At 51.6% G+C, this 23,271-nt stretch overlaps 1 protein-coding gene across 1 annotated transcript in view; it reads right to left on the bottom strand.

Moving 5' to 3' along the window:
- Window positions 1-805: 805 nt before the first annotated feature.
- Window positions 806-23,271, bottom strand: part of LOC116955692 (gamma-tubulin complex component 5-like) — a 47,530-nt gene continuing 25,064 nt past the window's right edge. The window contains exons 15-25 of the mRNA XM_076053380.1: window positions 18,119-18,354; window positions 17,661-17,982; window positions 16,314-16,559; window positions 14,058-14,234; window positions 11,771-11,855; window positions 11,323-11,443; window positions 9,301-9,524; window positions 8,210-8,335; window positions 7,343-7,431; window positions 6,256-6,356; window positions 806-5,341 (exon numbers count right to left, since the gene is read on the bottom strand). Coding sequence (XP_075909495.1) covers window positions 5,295-5,341; window positions 6,256-6,356; window positions 7,343-7,431; window positions 8,210-8,335; window positions 9,301-9,524; window positions 11,323-11,443; window positions 11,771-11,855; window positions 14,058-14,234; window positions 16,314-16,559; window positions 17,661-17,982; window positions 18,119-18,354 — 1,774 coding nt within the window. The 3' untranslated portion in view covers window positions 806-5,294. The remainder of the gene's footprint in view (window positions 5,342-6,255; window positions 6,357-7,342; window positions 7,432-8,209; window positions 8,336-9,300; window positions 9,525-11,322; window positions 11,444-11,770; window positions 11,856-14,057; window positions 14,235-16,313; window positions 16,560-17,660; window positions 17,983-18,118; window positions 18,355-23,271) is intronic.

Here is a 23,271-nt window from a genome sequence, read left to right as displayed (position 1 = left end):
GTAAGAACGTTACATCAACAAACAATCCAAAACAAACCACGATAGGAGTTTTAAATTTTGATTTAAAGCTTTCGTGACTGCAGGGATTCATATTCTTGGTTCTTTCGGTAAAGTCACCACGTAGAAGGGAAACAAAATTTAAAATATATATAAAACAATACAATTCTCACGACGTTTCGACTGTAACACAAGCAATCATCATCAGGTGTGAAACCCACGGCAAGAAAATTCATCCATGGGCTTTCGCGAGCAATATCATCCAAGAGAGGGTTTTTTTTTGGGGTGGTTAGATCGCGTAAATTAATGTGTCGTTATAACCCGCCACCACCCGACAAAGCTCTCCAACGAGTTATAGATACAATCGAGGCGAAATAGAAAACTGATAACTGTTAACAATAATACCAATAAGATGAAGAACTATGATAATAGCGAATAATAATTACAGAGTAATCCAATTGGACGACTAAATGTTTCTTTATATTCTTAGCTCTTTCGGTAAAGTCACGTTGAAGGGAAACAATAAAATAATAAAATATATAAAACAATAAAAATTCTCACGACGTTTCGACCATAACGCAAACGGTCATCAGGTGATGATGATCAGGTGATGATGACCGTTTGCGTTATCATGACATTCAGTCATCATGACTGTGTTACAGTCGAAACGTCGTGAGAATTTTATTGTTTTATATATATTATTTTATTGTTTCCCTTCAACGTGACTTTACCAAAAGAACCAAGAATATTAATCACTGCAGTCACGAAAGCTTAAAATAAAAAAATGTGTTTTAATGTTTTTTAAAAAAATTTAGGGCCCCTTCAATAACATGCTACAGGCCCCGGCACGAGCTTCATCCGGCACTGCTCTGAATCCCGAATTGGACCGAGGAAGGGGGCTTCCACTCGCCCGGGCAGCATCTCACTGGCGCCACGTCACCGCTGTGTATTTGCAGGCTGTGTGCGTGCTGTGTGCACTAGACGTGGCCAACCGTCCTAATCGGAGGCGCGGGGGTAAGGACAACACTAAACGCAAAAAGCAGTTCTCGATAAATGAGTTTTCAATCTAAATGTAAAAGTGCATAGCTCCAGTGGCTTCCTAATATCAGAAGGAAGAGCGTTCCAGACGGCCGCACAACTGTATCTGAAAGCATCGCGCAATGCGGTGACCGTCTTTCTTCGGTGATTTGCCAAAAGCCGCTGCTGTTGCGGGGAGGACCGGAATTTGTGTGGTGGTGATTTATGCTCCTTAACAAAAACAAAAAAACCTGGACTCAAACCCTGGTTGGCTTCCCGGATGTGTAGATCGGTAGGGTCTCGTGAGCTAAAGAGCGGCATACGACAAAGTAATTTGGACACGTAGGCTTTCGTGACCAATATTATTCGTAATAAAGGGGTTTTTTTTGGGTTAGATAGCGTAAATATAAATGTCGTGAAACCCACCACCAACCCGGCACAGCCAATTGGTAAACCATGTGCCAGGTTACGTCAGCACACCGGTGTGTTGGAGAGTAAACTCACAACATTTACAACAACAATAAAAATACACTTTTTTATGGATAAAGTAATTGTTTGTGTATGAAGGCGTTCCCAGTTCGTGGGTGCGAACGCTCCTTCCCCGAGTATATTTAATCCACGGCTGTTGCTCGTCTTTGGCAACGTGGACCCCAAGTAATGTCTTATCGCTGTGGTATATATTCACCATCATCATCATTGGCCATGATCAGTCCACTGCTGGATGAAGGATTTCCCAAGCCACCGGCATCTCTCTCACCGTCCCGTGATCTAACATTCCACCTTGAAGCTAAACACCTCCGATTGGCACAGTTGGCTACTTGCGGTGCGAAAGAAGTTCTAAACACACATACAGGGTGCTTGAAAACATTTTTAACACTTATGGGACTATCGTTTTTAAAGGATAAAGAACGGATTATAATACACTGTAACATGATAACAAATGTGATGTTAATAGCTTCAGAGAGTCAAAGAATCTCCACTTGTTCGTCATCATTGTCAACACATGGCCGGGAATCGTCTCCAGGTGGTCTCCAGGAGCCCGGAGGCAGCACATTTCTCGTGGTAGTGTTGCAAATTCTCAGAAGTGTTATACTTTTTTGAAGCACCCCTGCACGTACAAATACGTAAGGACTGCCCATCCCGTGGCAGTGTCCAAAACGAATCGGATGAACCCACGGTTGTTACGTTCGGCCCTAAACAACGGAGCAAAAAGTCCTTTCGCTGCCGTGATGTATTGCGTGGAATGGGTACGTGGGTCACTTCGAGCTCCCAAGGTGTCCGACTTTTCCTGCCCTGCGAGGTCGGCACGTGCTAGGATGATGGGCAAACTCATCTCGCGTTAAGGGCCTTTTGCCACACGCGCCCACAGGTGCGTAGCCGCGGCGTGAAGATCCGTCTGTTATGTTGCATCGAAGTCTTCTGAGCTTGCGTGCAATCGTTGGAAATCGCAGTTTTCTAAGACGCCTTCCGTCGTGTTTGTAATTTCTCAAGTTTTGTAAAAAAATATAAAAGTTCGATATCACGCGCGCTGAACACGTTCAATAAAGCGGTAGTGTCGCGAAGGTGCGATGTGACGTTTACTTTCGTTAAAGAAGCTGTCCTGATTTGGCGCTCGCTTGAAGAGGTTGCAAACTAAACACGCGATGAACAAAAAATAAGAAGAGGATTTACCCCTTTCTGGCAATAAAACAGCCGTTAAAGATTCATAATAAAGGCTTTTGGGTTAGATGGCGTCAGTATAAATGTGCCGTAACCCTCCACCACCCGACAACAGCCAGTAAGGTTTGTCACGTAAGCAACGCATGCCAATTAATTTACTACTTCAGCCCACCGGTGTGTTGGAGAGTAAATCCACAACATTTACAATTTGACTAGTACGACGTTTCGCCAGTCATTACATCAACCAGCGTCGGGCAATTTGGCAGAATATTCTGGAGTACTCGAATTGTAAATGTTGTGGATTTACTCTCCAACACACCGGTGTTGCTGAAGTAGTCACTCATTGGCATTTTTTTTACATGCCAAACCTTCCAGAAACCTTTATGGATAATATTGGTCACGTAAGCCTTCGTGTTAAGCCGTTAAGATGTTCAAACACTAAATAGATACCTATTGCAAGGCATCAAGTCTGCATTAACTATGCAAAACGTGCAGACAAACATGTGGCTCTGATAATAATGTCAGCATTTTCTTTTGAAACTGATTGGCGTGCACCAGAGGACAGCCTACTTGATGGCCCAGTCTCACCAGTGTCAGACCAGAGGATGTCAAAAAGGCCCCGCAAGTTTCAAAGTATTAATAGCTCGGGTTAAGCAGTTCTACCTATGGGACCTTTTTGGCATTATCAAGACGATGGTAAAAAAAAAGTAATAATAAGCTTTACCCTTGCTCTAGGCAATAAAACAGGAGGCGTTAAAGATGATCAAATACGGTGCTGGATAACTCGAGGCATCAGCATGCAGCAGCCGCCACCACCACCGTCGTCGTCCCCACCGCTACCGCCGCCACCACCACCGTCGTCGTCCCCACCGCTACCGCCGCCACCACCACCGTCGTCGTCCCCACCGCTACCGCCACCACCACCACCGCCACCACCGCCGCCGCCGCCACCACCGCCGTGACCCGGCTAAAAACAACACCGCGCTTTTCACTTTAAATTAGACATTTAATGCGTTGCTGCTCTGGTAAAAAAAAACACGCGTACAAAACTCCACGACGCGCATCGAAGCTATTGCTCGGATACATCCTCCACTGAGCGACGTCACATTTTACAACGTGAGAAAGGCACGATGGGCAGAGAGGGCGATGAGGAGGTGGTGGTGGTGGTGGTGGGGTGAGCTCACAGCCGCTGGGTCGCGTCCGACACGTGCCGTCATGTCAAGCGTTGCACGGCAACACGTGTGGCACGCCTCGGCCGCACCAATTCGGGTCACCGTCCAAATTCCATGACGAGAAAAAAAACACGTGGACTTCCAAATTACTTCAACTGGGGGGGGGGGGGTGTGAAACCCCACACGGCCAACATCGCGCCTCCCACTGCTCCTCATGTTGGGAGACCCATGCCCACGTGGTGGGGCAGTGCTGGTGCCGCATAGATAGGGAACAGCTGCCCCCTGCAGTCCCCTTGGCTAGACTGCAGCATAGGGGCATTGGAATTGTTCAGACGAGTAGTGATGTAAAGGCACTTTGAGTTGCTAATGCATTTCAAGTGGTGGACAGATCCAACTGCTCACCATTACTCTAGGCTGGATATACAGGTTTCCCTCGCTTTGTGCGAGTTCGGTTTGTGCGATTTCGCTTGTACGCTGCTAACCTATTGCTAACCAAAATTAACTTCATGCGGTTTGAATTCTCCTACTACTACTTGAATTCTCCTACTACTACTACTACTGCCACCGCCGCACGGAGCGAGAGCACACCGCTGCATCTGACCTGGCATCACCGCGTTTCGGTTGCCAGCGGCCGCTCGGGTCACCCCTTTGCACGTGAAGCCTGCAGAGTGGATACGCACGCCCTCCGAGCGTGATCGGAGTTGAACCGGCAGGTGAAGTGTGTGTTGTAATTCCTGCTTGGCAAGGGGCTAAGGTGAGCAGGAGGTTTCTCACCCCCCTGCAGCGCTGCGGCTGAAGGCACCACACCACCGCCGCGGCACGGGGCTCGCGCTCCGTCACGTGCCCTCGGCGGTGCCTTGAGAAATACCCGCTCGCGTCCCCGTGCGGGTTTCGCGATCGGGGGACGCCGGTTCACATCCGGTTCGGGGGTCGGATGAGCCAGCGACGGGCAACCCAGACGAGGCGGTGGGCCAAGTGAGCGGCCCCTCCTTCGAGGAGGCCACCGCCAGGGGCTCCACGGGACGGCAGGTTGCCCGTTGTCGTCGTCGTCGTCGTTCATCATCGATCGTAACCTTTGGCGTCGCATGAAATAAGTTCGAATGCGTGGGAGGTAAACGGGAAGGTGGGGGGGGGGGGGGAGGATTGCGGAATTCACGCCGCCGGCTTCGGCGCAGCCGGTCAGTTAAAACCGGGCGACCGTGTGGGCAGGAAGACGCCGGGGTTGCCGTGGTGGGGCGACGATGGGCGGTGGTGGTGGTGGTGGTGGTGGGGCGAACGGCGACTGCTGCCAAGGTTGCCGATCGCGCGCACCCACGCAGCCCATGCGTCGCCGCCGCGCCGCGCGGGTGGTTGACCGTACTTCACCACGCCGGTCGGTGGGAGCATTGGGGAGCACCGCGTTGGGCGATCGTTTTTTGCGAGCGCGAGCTGCGCGGCCTCCTCTTGGCGTCACTTGCGCTCCATCCCAGCGGCCAAGGCCAGGGCCAGGGATTCCACTGCCGACACAAAGACAAAGAGGCAAAGGTCCCCTTCATTTTGTCGTTCGGTCCACGGGAGGGGAGGGGGGGGGCAGGTGGTGTGGTCAGCGAGCACCTGGCCTTCACAGCGTGTTAAGGCCACTACGGGGGATTCATTGTCTTGGTTGGTGTGCGTGTTTACGTGCGTGCGTGTTGGCGTGTTGGTGCGTGCGTGTTGGCGTGTTGGTGCGTGCGTGTTGGCGTGTTGGTGTGTGGGTGTTGGCATGTTGGTGCATGCGTGTTGGTGTGTTGGTGCGTGTTGGCGTGTTGGTGCGTGCGTGTTGGTGTTGACGTGTTGGTGCGTGCATGTTGGTGTGTGGGTGTTGGTACGCGTTGGTGCGCGTGTGTTGGTGTGTTGGTGTGTGGGTGTTGGTGCGTTGGTGTTGACGTGTTGGTGTTGACTTGTTGGTGCATGCGAGTTGGTGTGTGTGTGTTGGTGCGTGTTGGTGCGTGGGTGTTGGTGGTTGTTGGTGCGTGCGTGTTGATGTGTTGACGTGTTGTTGACGTGTTGACGTGTTGTTGGGTGCGTGTTGGTGCGTGTTGTGTGTTGTTGACGTGTTGTTGACGTGTTGACGTGTTGTTGCGTGTTGTTGACGTGTTGTTGCGTGTTGTTGCGTGTTGACGTGTTGTTGCGTGTTGACGTGTTGTTGCGTGTTGACGTGTTGTTGTGTGTTGACGTGTTGTTGCGTGTGTGTTGACGTGTTGACGTGTGTTGACGTGTTGACGTGTTGTTGCGTGTTGGTGCGTGTTGACGTGTTGACGTGTTGTTGCGTGTTGACGTGTTGTTGCGTGCGTGTTGGTGCGTGTTGACGTGTTGACGTGTTGGTGTGTGTTGACGTGTTGTTGACGTGTTGTTGACGTGTGTGTTGACGTGTTGTTGCGTGCGTTCTCACGGTGTGGGAAGCTCCCGCGCCGCACGGCTTTGTTGAGGATCGTGACGAGGAACACGTGGCAGCTCTTCAAGTCTCCCTCCGTGCGCGCAAGCACGTCCGCACTGCTCACACACACACACAGCGATAGCCTCAACAGACTGTTGGGGCAGGTGCCTTTAGCCATGAGCACCTAACGAAGGCCGGCACTGCGGAACACGAGGGGGTGGGTGGCCAACACCACGCCCGGCCGCCTTTGTCTCCCCAGTGGCGATGTTTACTGCACACTGCACCAAGGTAGTCGTGTGAGGCACCCCCACCACCCATGCACTCCGGGGGTCGGCAATCAAAGTAACAAGAGGGGCCGTTGGTTTTTTTTCTTTAGAATTTGGAATATATATTAACAAAAATAACCCCCAACTCAGGATTTCAAGAGCCGCCGATGCACGGTGGTGAATACCAGACGGTGGGTCCCTCGGTAAATGGCTGCCGCGTGCCGCCACGAGGCCGCAGGGTTGCCGGCCGCTGAGCCAGGCTCACTCCAAGTCGGGCCCAACGCAAACAAAAACAAAAATGATTCAAGAGATGGGGGGAAAAAGAAAATCCATAAAAAAAATCAGCGAGCGAGGTTGGGGCGGGGGGAGCCAGCGGAGCGAGCGTCCGGGGAAAGTGAATTCCACAGCCTGGGGACACTCGCACGAGGAGAGGTTCCGGTCACCCGTCGTCGTCTTCGTCATCGTCGTCATCGTCGTCATCGTCGTCATCATCATCGTCATCATCTTCATCATCGTCAAATGCGAATGTGGTCATCCAGCACACACCGTACAACGACTCAACGCCCCGACCCACAAATACGCAGGTGACGTCACAGCGATGACGATGACGACACAACTACTTCGCTGCTCCTGCTGACACCGTTATCTGGCTTGCCCACCCGAATGTGAAATTGTAGCCTCTGAGCTCTGCATCTACATCGATCGATCGAAAGAACGAACGAACGCAAGAGGTCATCGTCGTACAGAGCGACGTGACGCGTGGGGCTCGGTGGGGTTGTACTGCACGGTCGCTCGCCACCGTCACCGCTTGGACAGCGTTACGGTGCAGGAATTACCGCAGAGCGGTGGGGCCGGCTCGCCAGCGATCGGAAAACACCAGCGCCAGGTTGCACACCTTCATGATGGCCTGCTTCACGTAGCTCACCTGCAACACACACACACACACGAAGCACTGACATTCAGCCCTGTGGGCACTTCAGGAAAGTACTAACAATGTACGTGAACACACTGTGTATGTGTCTATGTGTATACGCGCGTGTGTGTGCGCGCGTGAGTGCGTGTGTGCGTGCGTGTGTGCGTGTGTTGTAACTTGCAGGTGCTCGCGAACAACACTTGCCCCAACAGTCTATTGCAGGCTATACGGTGTATCTTTGTTATACAGGGTAGTGTAGTGGTAGGCACAAGGGGCGATGCGAGTTTGATTCCCGCTAATAGCCACCAACGCCAGTGACGATTATCTGAACCGGTCCTGGGTCCCCCCCTAGGTCTACTCGGCCTCAAATGAGTACCTGGTACGGTGTGTAAACATCGCCCCTCGTGTGCAGTGTCGGCCTTCGTAAGTGCTCTCAAACAGCACCTGACCCAACAGTCTGTTAAGGCTCTACGGCCTGTCCCTGCGCTACGAGGTAGGTCAAGGGCCTTCTGCCGTGTTGCTGTGCGTCTCCTCCTGTGTAGTCCGGGCACCCGTGGCTGGCCTGCCCGCTGCTCAGATATCTGAACCATTTCCTAGGCCCGCCGCGGGCCTTCGACGAGTCCCTGGTGCCGCGTGGAAACGTCAGCGTTGGTGAGACAAAGGCGGCCGGGCGTGGTGCCGGCCACCCTCCGCCTCGTGCCGGCCTTAATAGGTGTTCGCTCAGAGCGCTTGCCCCAACGGTTAGTTAAGGCTATACGGGCGGGGTGGGCTCTCTGTCTTTGCGCATCACCCGGTCGCGCAGCAGGCAGCGGTCGTGAATGGCCGCCAGGAAGTCTCCGTGCGCCGCCAGCAGCTCGTCCAGGTCGTAGGCCCCGTTGAGCCGCGGCCCGAACTCCAGCCACGTGCTGTGCAGGATCTGAGAGAAAATTAAAGGGGAAAAAAAAAGGCATTTACCCTTTCTGGCAATATAAAACGGGTGTTAAGATGTTCAAACACGAAACAGATACCCCTATTTGCTGCACACGGCATCAAGTCTGCAGGATCCGAGTACACGTCACGCGTCCGCCCACTCTTTATTTTCTGTTATGATTATTATAATTGTTCCGCTAGTTTACCCAGCAAAGACCTCACGAGTCTCCAAGACTCAGGTGCTGGCCACCCAACCCCCCCCCACCCCCCCCCCCCCCCGTTGCGTGCCGTGCCGGCCTTCATAGGTGCTACTCGCAAACAGCACTTGGCCCCAACAGTCTTATGAGGCTATACGGGGGGGATCTTTGTGTGTGTATTTTTATATCGTGTGTTGTTACTTGTTGACCCTGCCCTTACTCGGCATATGTGATAAAGAGCTTCGGAGTGTTTGTGCTGCTGCTGCTGCTACATATTTCGACACGGTAAGTAAGCCACTTCGTTGAGCTATCGTTTGTGGTGGCCAGGTCGCTTCTGAAAAATAGCGATACAGCTCAGTGGACCTTAACCTGGTAAAATAAAAAAAGTAGTTGTATAGTTAGTAAGCATCATAGCTCACCGCATTCCACCGGCCTAGATAAAGCTTCTGATTCTGTTTCGATTTAAAGCTTTCGTGACTGCAAGGATTCATCTTCTTTGGTTCTTTCGGTAAAGTCACGTAGAATGAGAATAAAATAATGAAATAAAACAATAAAATTCTCACGGCGTTTCGGCCACAACACAAGTGGCCTTCTTCAGGTGAAAGGAACAAACCTGTCGGGACGACAGAGCCACAATCTGATTCTGTTAAAAATAAAGCTTCTGATTGTGGTGTTCACGCACGTGTCTCTGCGTGCGTGCGTGCCTGCGTCCGCATCTCCCGTCTGCGTGCATATGTCAAGCGTGCGTGCGCGACCCTACGGAGCCGCACGTTACCCGGGTGAGCACGTAGGTGTGCAGGCTGTTCACAAAGTGCATGAACTTGACGCGCAGCAGGAACATGCGATGGGCGAGCGGGCACGGTTGGCCAAGGCCTCGCCTCCTGCTGCTGCTGCTGCTGCTGCTGCCGCTGCGCTCCGGCCCCTGCTGCCCACCGGGAACCGCATCGTTACCGTCCTGCGCGTCGTCTTCCCCGCGCGGGAACGCCGCGTCCGTGAGCGCTGCGTAAAAAAACAACAGCAGCAGCGGCGGCGGCGGCGGCGACCCGACGGGACCCTTTCGCCAGTGTCGAGATATCGACTGATTTCAGAATCACAATCATCAGAATCTTTGTTTGGACTCGAGGAGGAATCCCATGAGCTATGAAGCTCTTTTCTTCACAGATGTCCAGCAGGGGCGGGTCAGAAAGTCACAACAGCACAAATACGGAAAAGAAAGTTTCGGAGTGATGACGTCATCTTGCTCTTCTATTTAAGATGGGAAGCAGGTGAATCAACATCACAATTCCGGCAAAATCGCCCGATGATGCTGCTGGTGGTAATTACCGGTGAAACGTCACGATACTCAAATTGTAAATGTTGTGGATTTACTCTCCAACACACAACCGGTGGGGCTGAAGCAGTAACTAATTGGCGCATTTTGTCTACGCGACAAACCTTACTGGGTTGGCTGTGTTGGGTGGTGGCGGGTAAACGACACATTTATACTTGCACGATCTAACCCAAAAACCTCCATCACGAATGATATTGGCCGCGAAAGCCTACATGTCAAACAAGACAAAAACTATGAGACCTCCTCTGCCAGAAACAAGATATAGGAATAGGTTTTACCCTTTTAACTGGCACAAAAACTGACACCTTTATTCAAGGCATCATGTTTGCCTTTTGGCGTCTTCTGGTCCAACACCAATAGAGACTAGGCTCTAAGAAAAGCTGTCTCGGGTGTGGACCAATCAAATTCAAGGACAGTCCATATTATCAGAGTTGTCTTTTTTGTTTGCATTTTGACTGCTTGTGTTGTGGTTATTGCAAACATGATGCCTTGAATAAAGGTGTCAGTTTTTGTGCCAGTTAAAAAGGGTAAAACCTATTCCTAAGACAAAAACTAATGAGAGGAGTGCAAAATACAGAAAACGGTAAGCAAGTCACTACATATAAATAATACAGTAAAACCTTGGATTGCGAGTAACTTGGTCTGCGAGTGTTTCGCAAGACGAGCAAAAATGTAAAATATTAATTTGATAAACGAGCGAGGCACTTGCAATACGAGCAGTGTACGTAGACGCTTTGTCTGCCGAGCATCACGTGATCACAACTGATATACGAGTGCTTTGATACACGAGTGCTTTGGATTACAAACACGTTTCCGGAACGAATTATGCTCGCAATCCAAGGTTTTACCGTACATGTTTTGGATTAAAATTTAATGAGCGGTCTAAATGCCCCCGGATCTGATCGGGGGTTGTTTGACCGTAATTCATTACACCGGTGAAGTTGTTGGTGAGCAGGGAGCAGGGGGGGGTGGGGGGGAACACCGAGACTGGCTCCGGTATCGCTCGCCGCTGACGTTGGCCGTGGTTGGGGATGAGTAAACGGTCTCTTTAATAGTTCGATAAACCGATGCGAGTGTGCGATTCGTAGTCTCCCTTTTTGGCCAGATGTCGCCGTGTAGGTGTAATGTCAATTTTTGTTACCATAACACTCCACCACCCGACGACAGAGCCGATTAAATCCAGTTGTCACGTGGGCAAATGTGCCGATTGATTTGCACAGGCCTGCTAACCCCCCTGGCCTGCCAGCCCCCCTGGCCTGCCAGCCCCCCTGGCCTGCTAGCCCCCCTGGCCTGCTAACCCCCCTGGCCTGCCAACCCCCCTGGCCTGCTAGCCCCCCTGGCCTGCTAACCCCCCTGGCCTGCTAGCCCCCCCTGACCTGCTAGCCCCCCCTGACCTGCTAGCCCCCCCTGACCTGCTAGTCCCCAAGGCCTGCGGGCCTAAATGCAGCGGCTCCCCTGGCGCCGTACCTTGGAAGCGCAGCGTGTCGAGGCTGTGCTTCACCCACTTGATCTGCAGCAGGAGGGTGAACACCTGGCGGTAAACGGCCTCCGCTGGGGGGCTCAGCACCAGGCTGACCGGCCACGGGGCCTGCATCGCACACACGCACGCACGCACACAAAGACACCCCCCCCCCCCCCGTATAGCCTAAACAGACTGTTGGGGCAAGTGCTGTTAGTGAGTAACAGCGCCTATGAAGGCCGGCACGGTACACGAGGCGGAGGGTGGCCGGCACCACGCCCGGCCGCCTTTGTCTCACCAATGCTGACGTTTCCACGCGGCACCAGGGACTCGTCGAAGGCCCCCGGCGGGCCTAGGAAATGGTTCAGATATCTGAGCAGCGGGCAGGCCAGCCACGGGTGCCTGGACTACACAGGAGGAGACGCACAGCAACACGGCAGAAGGCCCTTGGCCTACCTCGTAGTGCAGGGTCAGACCGTAGAGCGTGTTTATCGGCTGGGGCTGACCTTCGACAGAAACCTCCTCGAGCTCCACAGTCAGCCTGCAGGAAACGGTCCACAAGAGGTTTTTTTTTTTCGCGTTAGATCGCGTGAACATATAAACGTGTCGTTAACCCGCCACCACCCGACGCAGCCAATTAGTAAGGTTTGTCACGTCAACAGAGCGTGCCGATCAGTTACTAGTTCAGCCAACCCACCGGTTGCGCGTTGGGAGAGTAAACCCACAAACATTTGCAATTTGAGTACGACGTTTCGCTGGAAACTACATCCAGCACCATCGGGCGATTTTTGGCAGAGCTGTCAGACAGAACCCGCTGGTCGGTTCATCCGTGCTGTCTCCGCGCTCGCGTGCCGTGTCGCCGGCCCGTTGGGGAGCCGCGGTGGGCAGCAGATGTTAACTACCTCGCCTGGAATGCAGGAGGCTCGTAGGTTCGATACCGACCCTGACGCCGTCTGTTGTATATTTGGAGTTTGCGTGTCTCTCTTTCTCTCTCCAAGTGGTTGCGTGGATTTTTTTTCTCCCGGGTCCTCCCGGTTTTTCCTCTCCACGTTTAGAATCAACGTCTCGCGTTGAGTGTATCTGGCTGCTGCTATAAATGTGCACGTGATAGCCGTCATCAGTGGCCAGGTCGCCTCTGAAAAAAGAGCTTCACAGGATAGCTCAGTGGGCCTTACCTGGTCAAATAAAAACAAAGTTTCATACGTATTCTTGGTTCTTTCGGTAAAGTCACCACGTAGATGGGGAACAATAAAATAATAAAAATATAAAACAATAAAATTATCACGATGTTTTCGACTGCAACACAAGCAATCATCATCAGGTGTGATAACCACAGCAAGAAAACCACAGCAAGAAAATGAAAACCACAGCAAGAAAATGTTCTTGCTGTGGTTTTCTTGCTGTGGTTATCATACCTGATGATGATTGCTTGTGTTGCAGTCGAAAACGTCGTGCTGTGATTACGTTGCCACAACAAATGCCCACGTGATGATAAGCCACTTCGTTCAGCTATCATTTGTGACCAGGTCGCTTCGTGGAAAAAATAACTACATAGCTCGATGGGCCTTAACCTGGTTAAAAAATATATACAGGGATTCCTCTACTTACGAACTAGTTAGGTTCCAGAGGTACTGTTCGTAAGTCGATTTGCTCATAAGTTCAACAACTACCTCTGTCGATTCCAAATACAGTAGAACATCGGAGATCGAACGCACCAGAACTCGAACAAATGGCTGTTCTAACGATATTTAGTATTCCCGAACATTATTTGCCCCGGAAACCGAACGAAATTCGGAGGTCGAACGGCAATCAAGACTTGAAAGAACCTGTACACGGCTAAGACGCTGATGGCTAACAGCGTGCATGACGCTTGCCCAGACAAAGGGGACTCCCCTTCCATACAATAACACCACCACCTCCTCATCCTCGTCACCACCTTCCACTCAAGCCATCAACTCCCCTTACTGCAGGTAAAGTGAAGTTCAATGTTAATTTATTTAATTTATTCCATTTATTTATTAATGTATTCCATTTATTTATTGTTTCTTGTTTTTTTGTATGATTGTATGCATGTAATTGCTGTAAACTTCGTGTAAAAATGCTATATAATAAGAGATGGCTTGTGTCTGGAACCAATTAATGTAATTTACATTACTTTTTATGGGGAAAATTAATTCGGTGTTCGAATGGCCTTCTGGAACGAATTAAGTTCGATCACGAGGAATGGCTTTAAAAGTTGTATAGTATCCTGTATATGTAGATGCCACTTGGTTCTTCACGTTATGCAAATGTAGATGCAACTGGACATACGGATAGGTTCATATCTCTGAAAGTTCGCAAGTCCAATATTCATAAGTAGTGGAGCCTTTGTACAAAATAAATAGTAATAATAAAGTAACACAAAATGAAGATTAGAAAATAAAAAAAATATAGAAAATAACTTACGAAATGATAACAATAAAAACAACAATGATAAAAATAAAAACATTCAAGTTGATAATAATAAAAAAATACAAAAACTTAAAACAAACATCTTCTTTGGTTCTTTCGGTAAAAGTCACGTAGAATGAGAATAAAATAATAAATTGATAAAATAAAATAACACAATAATATTCCCACGACGTTTCGGCCACAACACAAGCGGCCTTCATCAGGTGAAGGGACGAGAAGGGACACGAAAGCTTTAAATCGAAACTTAAAACAAACAGTTTGGAGTTTTGGTCGAGTTTCAGGCCGAGCGCACCTGCGCGCGTGCGTGTGGTGGCGCAGGGCCTCTTGCAGCGCCGTGTTCAGGAAGGAAACGTCCCGCCAGCACTCGCGTCGCCTCGCTCGCTCGAACACCGGCGCGCAGAAATCCCGCATGGCGTCGCCGGCCTCCAGCAGGAAGAAGCTGCGCATCGCCTGCAGGCATTCCATCATCCTACGGAGGATTCGGCACCGACGGTCAATCCCCCGGTTGGAGTCCCACGCCATCATCGCCGCATCATGTGACCCCACCCCACCCCACCCCCCCCCCACCTTGCCAGTATGAGACAGGATCCCTTGCGAAAGGTTCCTGTTTGGTGTTTGAACATCCTAACACCACAGCTGTTTAATTGCCATGAAAGGCAAGAAAAAAGGGGAAAAAACCCTATTGTCATATTTTGGTGCTGGCAAAGGTGGTCCCATGATGGAGCTGCTCACCCCGAGCTCTCGATACTCTGATGGTGGCGTTGTCTTTGTGTCTTTGTGTTCGCCTTGTGGCGTTGTCCTCTGGTCTAACACCGTTAGAGACGAGGCTCTGAAGAAAGCCGTCTCTGGTGTGGACCAATCAGTTTCAAAGACAATGCATCATCACATACTATCAGGGTGTTTTTTTGTTTGTATTCTGACCACAAGCATTGTGGTCAATGCAGGCATGATTCCTCGTAAAAGGTTTCAGTTTGGTGTTTTAACATTTTAACACAGCTGTTTTGTTGCCAGAAAAAAAGGGGGAAAACCTATTATTATATTGTGATACTGGCAAGGGAGGTCTCATGATGTAGATGCTCACCCCGAGCTCTCAATGTCCTAATAGTGGCGTTGTCTTTGTGCTGTGTGACGCCTTTTGGCGTTGTCCTCTGGTCTCACGCTTTTTGAGACGAGGCTCTAAAGAACGCTGTCTCTGGTGTGGACCAATCAGTTTCAAAGACAATGCATCATCATAAACTACCAGAGGATGTTTTTTGTTTGCATGTTCACCACAGGTACGCGTGATTAATGCAGACATTATTCCTTACAAAATGTTTCTGTTTGGTGTTTTAACATCTTGACACAACAGCTGTTTTATTGCCAGAAGGGGTGAAGCCAATCATCACCGCACAAACTCGGGGCATCATCGCGGCGGCGGCGGCTTTTGGCTCGGCCGTCGAACGGAGACGGTGGTCACCGCATCGCGCGGCGCTTTCAGACGCGCTTTTGCGGCCGTCTGGAGCGCTCTTCCCTTCCGATATTAGGAAGCTACTGGAGCAATGCACTTTTAAATCTAGATTGACAAACTAATTTCTTTCGAACTGCTTTTTGTGTTTAGTTTTCTGTCCTTCCCCGCACCTCCGATGAGGACGGTGGGCTACGTACGGTGCGAAAGAACGTACATACATACAAGCGTGCTCTATTTAAATGGTGACTTTCACGCAAAACAACTCTTCCCCCAACATCCTGTGAAGCCTGCATAGGGGGCCTTAGTCTTTGGACGTGTGTGTGCGTAACTGTGCGTGCTTGACTATGCGTGCGTCCGTGACTGTGCGTGTGTGACTGTGCGTGACTGTGCGTGTGTGACTGTGCGTGTGTGACTGTGCGTGACTGTGCGTGTGTGACTGTGCGTGACTGTGCGTGTGTGACTGTGCGTGACTGTGCGTGCGTAACTGTGCGTGACTGTGCGTGTGTGACTGTGCGTGTGTGACTGTGCGTGTGTGACTGTGCGTGTGTGACTGTGTGTGTGACTGTGCGTGTGTGATTGCGTGCGGGTGTGACTGTGCGTGTGTGACTGTGCGTGTCTGTGGGTGTGTGACTGTGCGTGTGTGACTGTGCGTGCGTGACTGTGCATGACTGGGTGTGTGACTGTGCGTGCGTGACCGTGCGTGCGTGACTGTGGGTGTGTGACTGTGCGTGACTGTGCGTGTGTGACTGTGCGTGCGTGCGTGACCGTGCGTGCGTGACCGTGCGTGTGTGACCGTGCGTGTGTGACTGTGTGTGACTGTGCGTGTGTGACTGTGCGTGTGTGACTGTGCGTGACTGTGCGTGACTGTGCATGACTGTGGGTGTGTGACTGTGCGTGCGTGACCGTGCGTGCGTGACTGTGCGTGACTGTGCGTGACTGTGCGTGTGTGACTGTGCGTGCGTGCGTGACCGTGCGTGCGTGACCGTGCGTGTGTGACCGTGCGTGTGTGACTGTGTGTGACTGTGCGTGTGTGACTGTGTGTGACTGTGTGTGACTGTGCGTGCCTGTGCGTGTGTGACCGTGCGTGCACGAGTTTCACACCTGTGCCGCTCCTTGAGCATGGCCATGAGCTGTCCGCACACGAGCAGGTACTGCCGCTGCACGTGCGGGTACAGGGAATCGCTGAGCATCTGTTCGAGGGGGGCGTCCCCGGCCCTCCGAGCCGTGGTGCCCGTCTCCCCCCCGGGCACCCCCATCCCAGCCCAGCCCCCCCCTCCTCCGGCAGGGTCCGGGCCCCCCTCCCCCCGCACGTCGCTCGCCAGCGACGGCGTCAGATCAAAGTACAGCCTGGGAGGAGAGATAGAGAGAGGCTTACTCATTGTTTTTTTTCGGTAAAGTCACGTATGTAGGAATACCATAACATTAAATTAAAACAAATCAATCACGACGTTTCGACCGCAACACAAGCGATCTTCATCAGGTGTAAAAAAAAAAATCACGAGAGAGGCTTTATCACAATCAGAATATGTATTTATACTGGAGGAATCCGATGAGCTGTGAAGCTCTTTTGTCGCACATGTCCAGTCGGGGGGGGGCACGGGGTCAGAATGTTACAACAACAAACAATACAAAGACACAACAGGAGTGAAAAGTAGAGCAAAGTTTGTTGTCCTTCCCCCGCACCTCCGGTTGGCTACGCACGGTGCGAAAGAAGTTCAACGTACGTACATACGGAAGGTAAAGCAAATCACAAAAATAATATACAAGGAAGGCCCCACTGAGCTATTAGATTACTTTTCATAAGCGACCCGGCCATAAATGATAGCTCAACGAAGTGGCTCATACCAGGTGGAAATTTACAGCGGCCCAAATAATCTAGTTACATCTAAACAGCACGGTTCTAACGAGCGGGGGAGGGGTGGGCACAGTGGTTGGCACACCGTTGGGAACCATCTGCAAAAAATCAAGACGATCAACAGAAGACAAATCTTAGTTACTTAACTCGGAAACCACACGGCAGCACTTCACCCCGTCCCCGCTACGGTGCAGACCGTACCAATGTGCGGCGAGTAGGGATGGTTGGCACTCGGTTGCCCCGGGCCAGACTGCCGCAGGGCGATGGCAGGGTTTGGACGACAACGCGAAGCGGCGATGTACGGCGAGTCGAGATGCCGCTGCGTTTAGGTGCGGGCCCCGCAACTGCTCGCTCACGTCCCCCGCACGACGTGCGGGCGGGCGGGCGGGCGCGTCCGCTCACTTCCTCCAGGGCTCACTCACCACGCGCCGGCAAGGCCGGCGCGTCTTCTCGAGAGGTGGGAGTACCCACGCTAAACCCCACCACGCCGGAATCTGCCGATTGACCGGCTAACCTCGACAAAGAGGGCGGGGTCCTGGGACAATCAGGACGGGCGGCAATGCCGGTGGTGAAGAGTTGCGCGCCCGACGCACCTTGAGAAGTTGTACGCCAGCAGAGGATCGTGGGTAGCGGGCTCCAGCAGATGCCTCCCGACGGCCTCCTGCACCTCGTGCAGAACGTGCCCCACCCCGCCACCGCCCCTGCCGTCCCCTCTATCCACCACCAGCGCGGCCGCGGTCCCCCCGCGGCTCGCTGAGCCGCGCCCTGTGCCGGCGTCGTTCACGGGGAGGGCGACGGCGGCCGGCGTCGTCGTCGTCGTCGTCGCCGGCGGCGGCACGGGGAGGCGGTGGCCGTCCCCGAGGTGCGCGAGGAGAGAACGCACGAAGAGGTCGTAGAGACTCCGGCTGCCCAGCTCTGGTGCCGGACAGAGAGAGGCGGGGGGGGGAGGGGGAAGATCCGGACACGGGATCAACCGCACCGTCTCTGTAAGAACTTTCTCTTTTTGTTTTACCAGCCAAGGCCCCGCCGAGCTGCTGCGTGAAGGCCGTACCACCGCGGTCCGGTGCAGCGGGGACGTTGGCGGTTTGCTCTCCCTGCAGGCTCAGCAGCAGGGCGCAGGACTTCCCCACGAGCAGCAGCTTGTCCAGGATGGGGGTGAGGAAGGGAACTCCGTCTCCTGCTCCGACCGCCCCGTCTGCCGACCGGCGGCCTCCGTCCCGCGGGAAGTCACGCAGCGTGAACGCCTTCTGCCAGAAGTCCTCGTGCTCCTCGCACACCTCGCGGTTTCTGCGCGAGTCGCGACAGGCGGGCGGGCGCGTCCACACACGCAGGGCGAGATGGCGACGCAGGACTGGTCAACCGTCGCGTGAACGCGCGTCGCAGCGGGTTTCCATAAACGGCGCATCGCCAACGCACGTCCGCTCTCTCGTCCTCCTTCTGCCTGTGCCCAATGCCGTTCCAGGTCCTTCTCCCTCCTTGCACCCCTCCACTTGAATCAACTTCCCTTGCACATTGAGCAGCACTGCTACACATAGACCCAACACTGCCCACAGACTCAACACTGCACCATAGACCCAACACTGCCCACAGACTCAACACTGCACCATAGACCCAACACTGCCCACAGACTCAACACTGCACCATAGACCCAACACTGCCCACAGACTCAACACTGCACCATAGACCCAACACTGCCCACAGACTCAACACTGCTACACATAGACTCAACACTGCCCATAGACTCAACACTGCACCATAGACCCAACACTGCCCACAGACTCAACACTGCCCACAGACTCAACACTGCACCATAGACCCAACACTGCCCACGGACTCAACACTGCACCATAGACCCAACACTGCCCACAGACTCAACACTGCACCATAGACCCAACACTGCCCACAGACTCAACACTGCACCATAGACCCAACACTGCCCACAGGCTCAACACTGCCCATAGAACCAACACTGCCCACAGACTCAACACTGCACCATAGACTTAACACTGCCCATAGACTAAGCACTGCACACAGACTCAACACTGCCCACAGACTCAACACTGCTACACATAGACCCAACACTGCCCATAGACCCAACACTGCTACACAGACTCAACACTGCCCATAGACTCAACACTGCACCATAGACCCAACACTGCCCACAGACTCAACACTGCACCATAGACCCAACACTTCCCACAGACTCAACACTGCACCATAGACCCAACACTGCCCATAGACTCAACACTGCCCATAGACTCAACACTGCACCATAGACTCAACACTACACCGTAGACCCAACACTGCTACACAGACTCAACACTGCCCATAGACTCAACACTGCCCATAGACCCAACACTGCCCACGGACTCAACACTGCACCATAGACCCAACACTGCCCACAGACTCAACACTGCACCATAGACCCAACACTGCCCACAGACTCAACACTGCACCATAGACCCAAGACTGCCCACAGACTCAACACTGCACCATAGACCCAACACTGCCCACAGGCCCAACACTGCCCATAGAACCAACACTGCCCACAGACTCAACACTGCACCATAGACTCAACACTGCCCATAGACTAAGCACTGCCCACAGACTCAACACTGCCCACAGACTCAACACTGCTACACATAGACCCAACACTGCCCATAGACCCAACACTGCTACACAGACTCAACACTGCCCATAGACTCAACACTGCCCATAGACTCAACACTGCACCATAGACTCAACACTACACCATAGACTAAGCACTGTCCATAGACCCAACACTGCTACACAGACTCAACACTGCCCATAGACTCAACACTGCCCATAGACTCAACACTGCACCGTAGACTCAACACTACACCGTAGACCCAACACTGCTACAAAGATTCAACACTGCCCATAGACTCAACACTGCCCATAGACCCAACACTGCCCACGGACTCAACACTGCACCATAGACCCAACACTGCCCACAGACTCAACACTGCACCATAGACCCAACACTGCCCACAGGCCCAACACTGCCCATAGAACCAACACTGCCCACAGACTCAACACTGCACCATAGACTCAACACTGCCCATAGACTAAGCACTGCCCACAGACTCAACACTGCTACACCTAGACCCAACACTGCCCATAGACCCAACACTGCTACACAGACTCAACACTGCCCATAGACTCAACACTGCCCATAGACTCAACACTGCACCATAGACTCAACACTACACCATAGACTAAGCACTGTCCATAGACCCAACACTGCTACACAGACTCAACACTGCCCATAGACTCAACACTGCCCATAGACTCAACACTGCACCATAGACTCAACACTACACCGTAGACCCAACACTGCTACACAGACTCAACACTGCCCATAGACTCAACACTGCCCATAGACCCAACACTGCCCACGGACTCAACACTGCACCATAGACCCAACACTGCCCACAGACTCAACACTGCACCATAGACCCAACACTGCCCACAGGCCCAACACTGCCCATAGAACCAACACTGCCCACAGACTCAACACTGCACCATAGACTCAACACTGCCCATAGACTAAGCACTGCCCACAGACTCAACACTGCCCACAGACTCAACACTGCTATACATAGACCCAACACTGCCCATAGACCCAACACTGCTACACAGACTCAACACTGCCATAGACTCAACACTGCCCATAGACTCAACACTGCACCATAGACTCAACACTACACCATAGACTAAGCACTGTCCATAGACCCAACACTGCTACACAGACTCAACACTGCCCATAGACTCAACACTGCCCACAGACTCAACACTGCACCATAGACCCAAAACTGCCCACAGACTCAAAACTGCACCATAGACCCAACACTGCCCACAGACCCAACACTGCACCATAGACCCAAAACTGCCCACAGACTCAACACTGCACCATAGACCCAACACTGCCCACAGACCCAACACTGCCCATAGAACCAACACTGCCCACAGACTCAACACTGCACCATAGACTCAACACTGCCCATAGACTAAGCACTGCCCACAGACTCAACACTGCCCACAGACTCAACACTGCTACACAGACTCAACACTGCCCATAGACTCAACACTGCCCATAGACTCAACACTGCCCACAGACTCAACACTGCACCATAGACCCAAAACTGCCCACAGACTCAACACTGCACCATAGACCCAACACTGCCCACAGACTCAACACTGCACCATAGACCCAAAACTGCCTACAGACTCAACACTGCACCATAGACCCAACACTGCCCACAGACCCAACACTGCCCATAGAACCAACACTGCCCACAGACTCAACACTGCACCATAGACTCAACACTGCCCATAGACTAAGCACTGCCACACAGACTCAACACTGCCCATAGACTCAACACTGCCCATAGACCAGGGGTCGGGAACCTTTTTGACTAAGAGAGCCATGAAAGCAAAAAAATTGGAAATTTATTTCAGTGAGAGCCATATAATATATTTTAAAAGTGAATTAAACTAAATGTCAGTATAATAAGCCTCTGAATTTATTCTTTTAAATAATGTTGTTATAACACTCACCATTAATGCGACTTCTGGTGCTGCATGGATTTGCTGATGTCTTTGTAGTCGGGTTGGTACTTGGTGAGGTTAAGCTTCATGCAAGCGTTGAGGCTTTCATCCGTTAAACGTGATCGTAGGTTGGACTTGATGTTTTTAAGATGTGAGAATGACTGCTCACATGCATACGTAGATCCAAACATGGTCAATACAGCAATACTCACACGCTGCAGTGTGTGGTATGTGACAGGAAGCGCGTTCCAAGTTTTGAGAATCAGCTGGTCTTCGGGTTGGAGTTTTTTCATTTCTGTCCACATGTGCTTGCTCGCCAACTCCGCTTTCTGTCGTGTGATTCTTTACAAATCTTCATTCAGTGACTTGAACTTATTCACCCACATGTCTGAGGCCTTCAGGTCAGCCACTTCTGCTTCAAAATCTCTGACGGAGACACCAGGGATGTAATTCAGGTCGGCTGTGTTCAGTGAACACTCGTTTGGATGGGTGATGAACTTAAAAAGACGAGTGTGCTCACGAAATTCTCCAAAGCATGCTTTGAAGGACTGTAGGAGACTGGATGTGCAGCCAGCTAGCTGGTGGAGATCAAGGTTTTGAATGGGCTCACTTGCTGTGCATGCATCTTTAAATTGGCTCAGTTTTTCAAAATGTAGTAAACGACCTGTTTCAAGATCCGTGATGAAAAGCTCCAGCTTGTTTTCAAAAGCAAATACAGCTTGTTGAAGGGATAACACTGTATTTCCAATGCCTTGCATTTTCACGTTGAGCTGGTTCAGATGTTCAGTCAGATCTACGAGATAGTAAAACTTGAGGAGCCACTCGGTGTCGGCTAGCTCAGGATGCCCGACGCCTTTCATTTCAAGGAAAGTCCGGATTTCGTTCAGGCAAGCCGCAAAACGGCTAAGCACCTTCCCTCTTGACAACCAACGCACATTGCTGTGCAAAAGCAGACCAGGATAGTTATTTACAACTTCATCCAGCAGTGTTTTAAACTGGCGATCATTTAAGGCTCGGGCAACAATAAAGTTGATCACACGAATGACCAGCGACATCACTTTGCCAAACTGCCTGTCACACATCTGAGCACAAAGTGCCTCCTGGTGTATAATGCAATGGAAACTTAGGATGGGTCTATTTTCATGTTCACGGAGAAGCGCCACAAATCCTTTGTTTTTCCCCACCATACACGGAGCACCATCAGTACACACTGAGAGAAGTTTATCCATAGGTAGACTTTTTTCTTGAGCAAACTCCATGAAAGACTTGAATAAATCCTCACCTCTTGTGGACCCTTTTAATGGCAGAACAGCAAGACTTCCTTCGCGCAGTGTGTCACCAACAGCATATCTTGCAATCACGCTGAACTGCGACAAATGGCTCACGTCTGTTGACTCATCCAAAGCCAGAGAAAAGAATGGCGCTGCATTTATGTCCTTCACTTGCGTTTCCTCCACTTTGTTTGCCATCACGATGGTACGATCATGAACAGTTCTTGCCGACAGAGGCATGTCTTGTATCCGTTTGATTATCTTGTCTTTGTTCGGAAGATCATCAAAAAGTTCATTGGCTACATCCAGCATGAACGTTTTAGCATACTCGCCATCTGTGAATGGTTTTCCGTTCCTCACT

The sequence above is a fragment of the Petromyzon marinus genome, chromosome 61 (genome assembly GCF_048934315.1).
Source record: "Petromyzon marinus isolate PM22_M1 ecotype Great Lakes invasive population chromosome 61, UKy_Petmar_22M1.pri1.0, whole genome shotgun sequence".
NCBI classification, from domain to species: Eukaryota; Metazoa; Chordata; class Hyperoartia; order Petromyzontiformes; family Petromyzontidae; genus Petromyzon; species Petromyzon marinus.
Note: the sequence above shows the minus strand (reverse complement) of the source record. Positions and strands in the feature narration are given on the sequence as shown.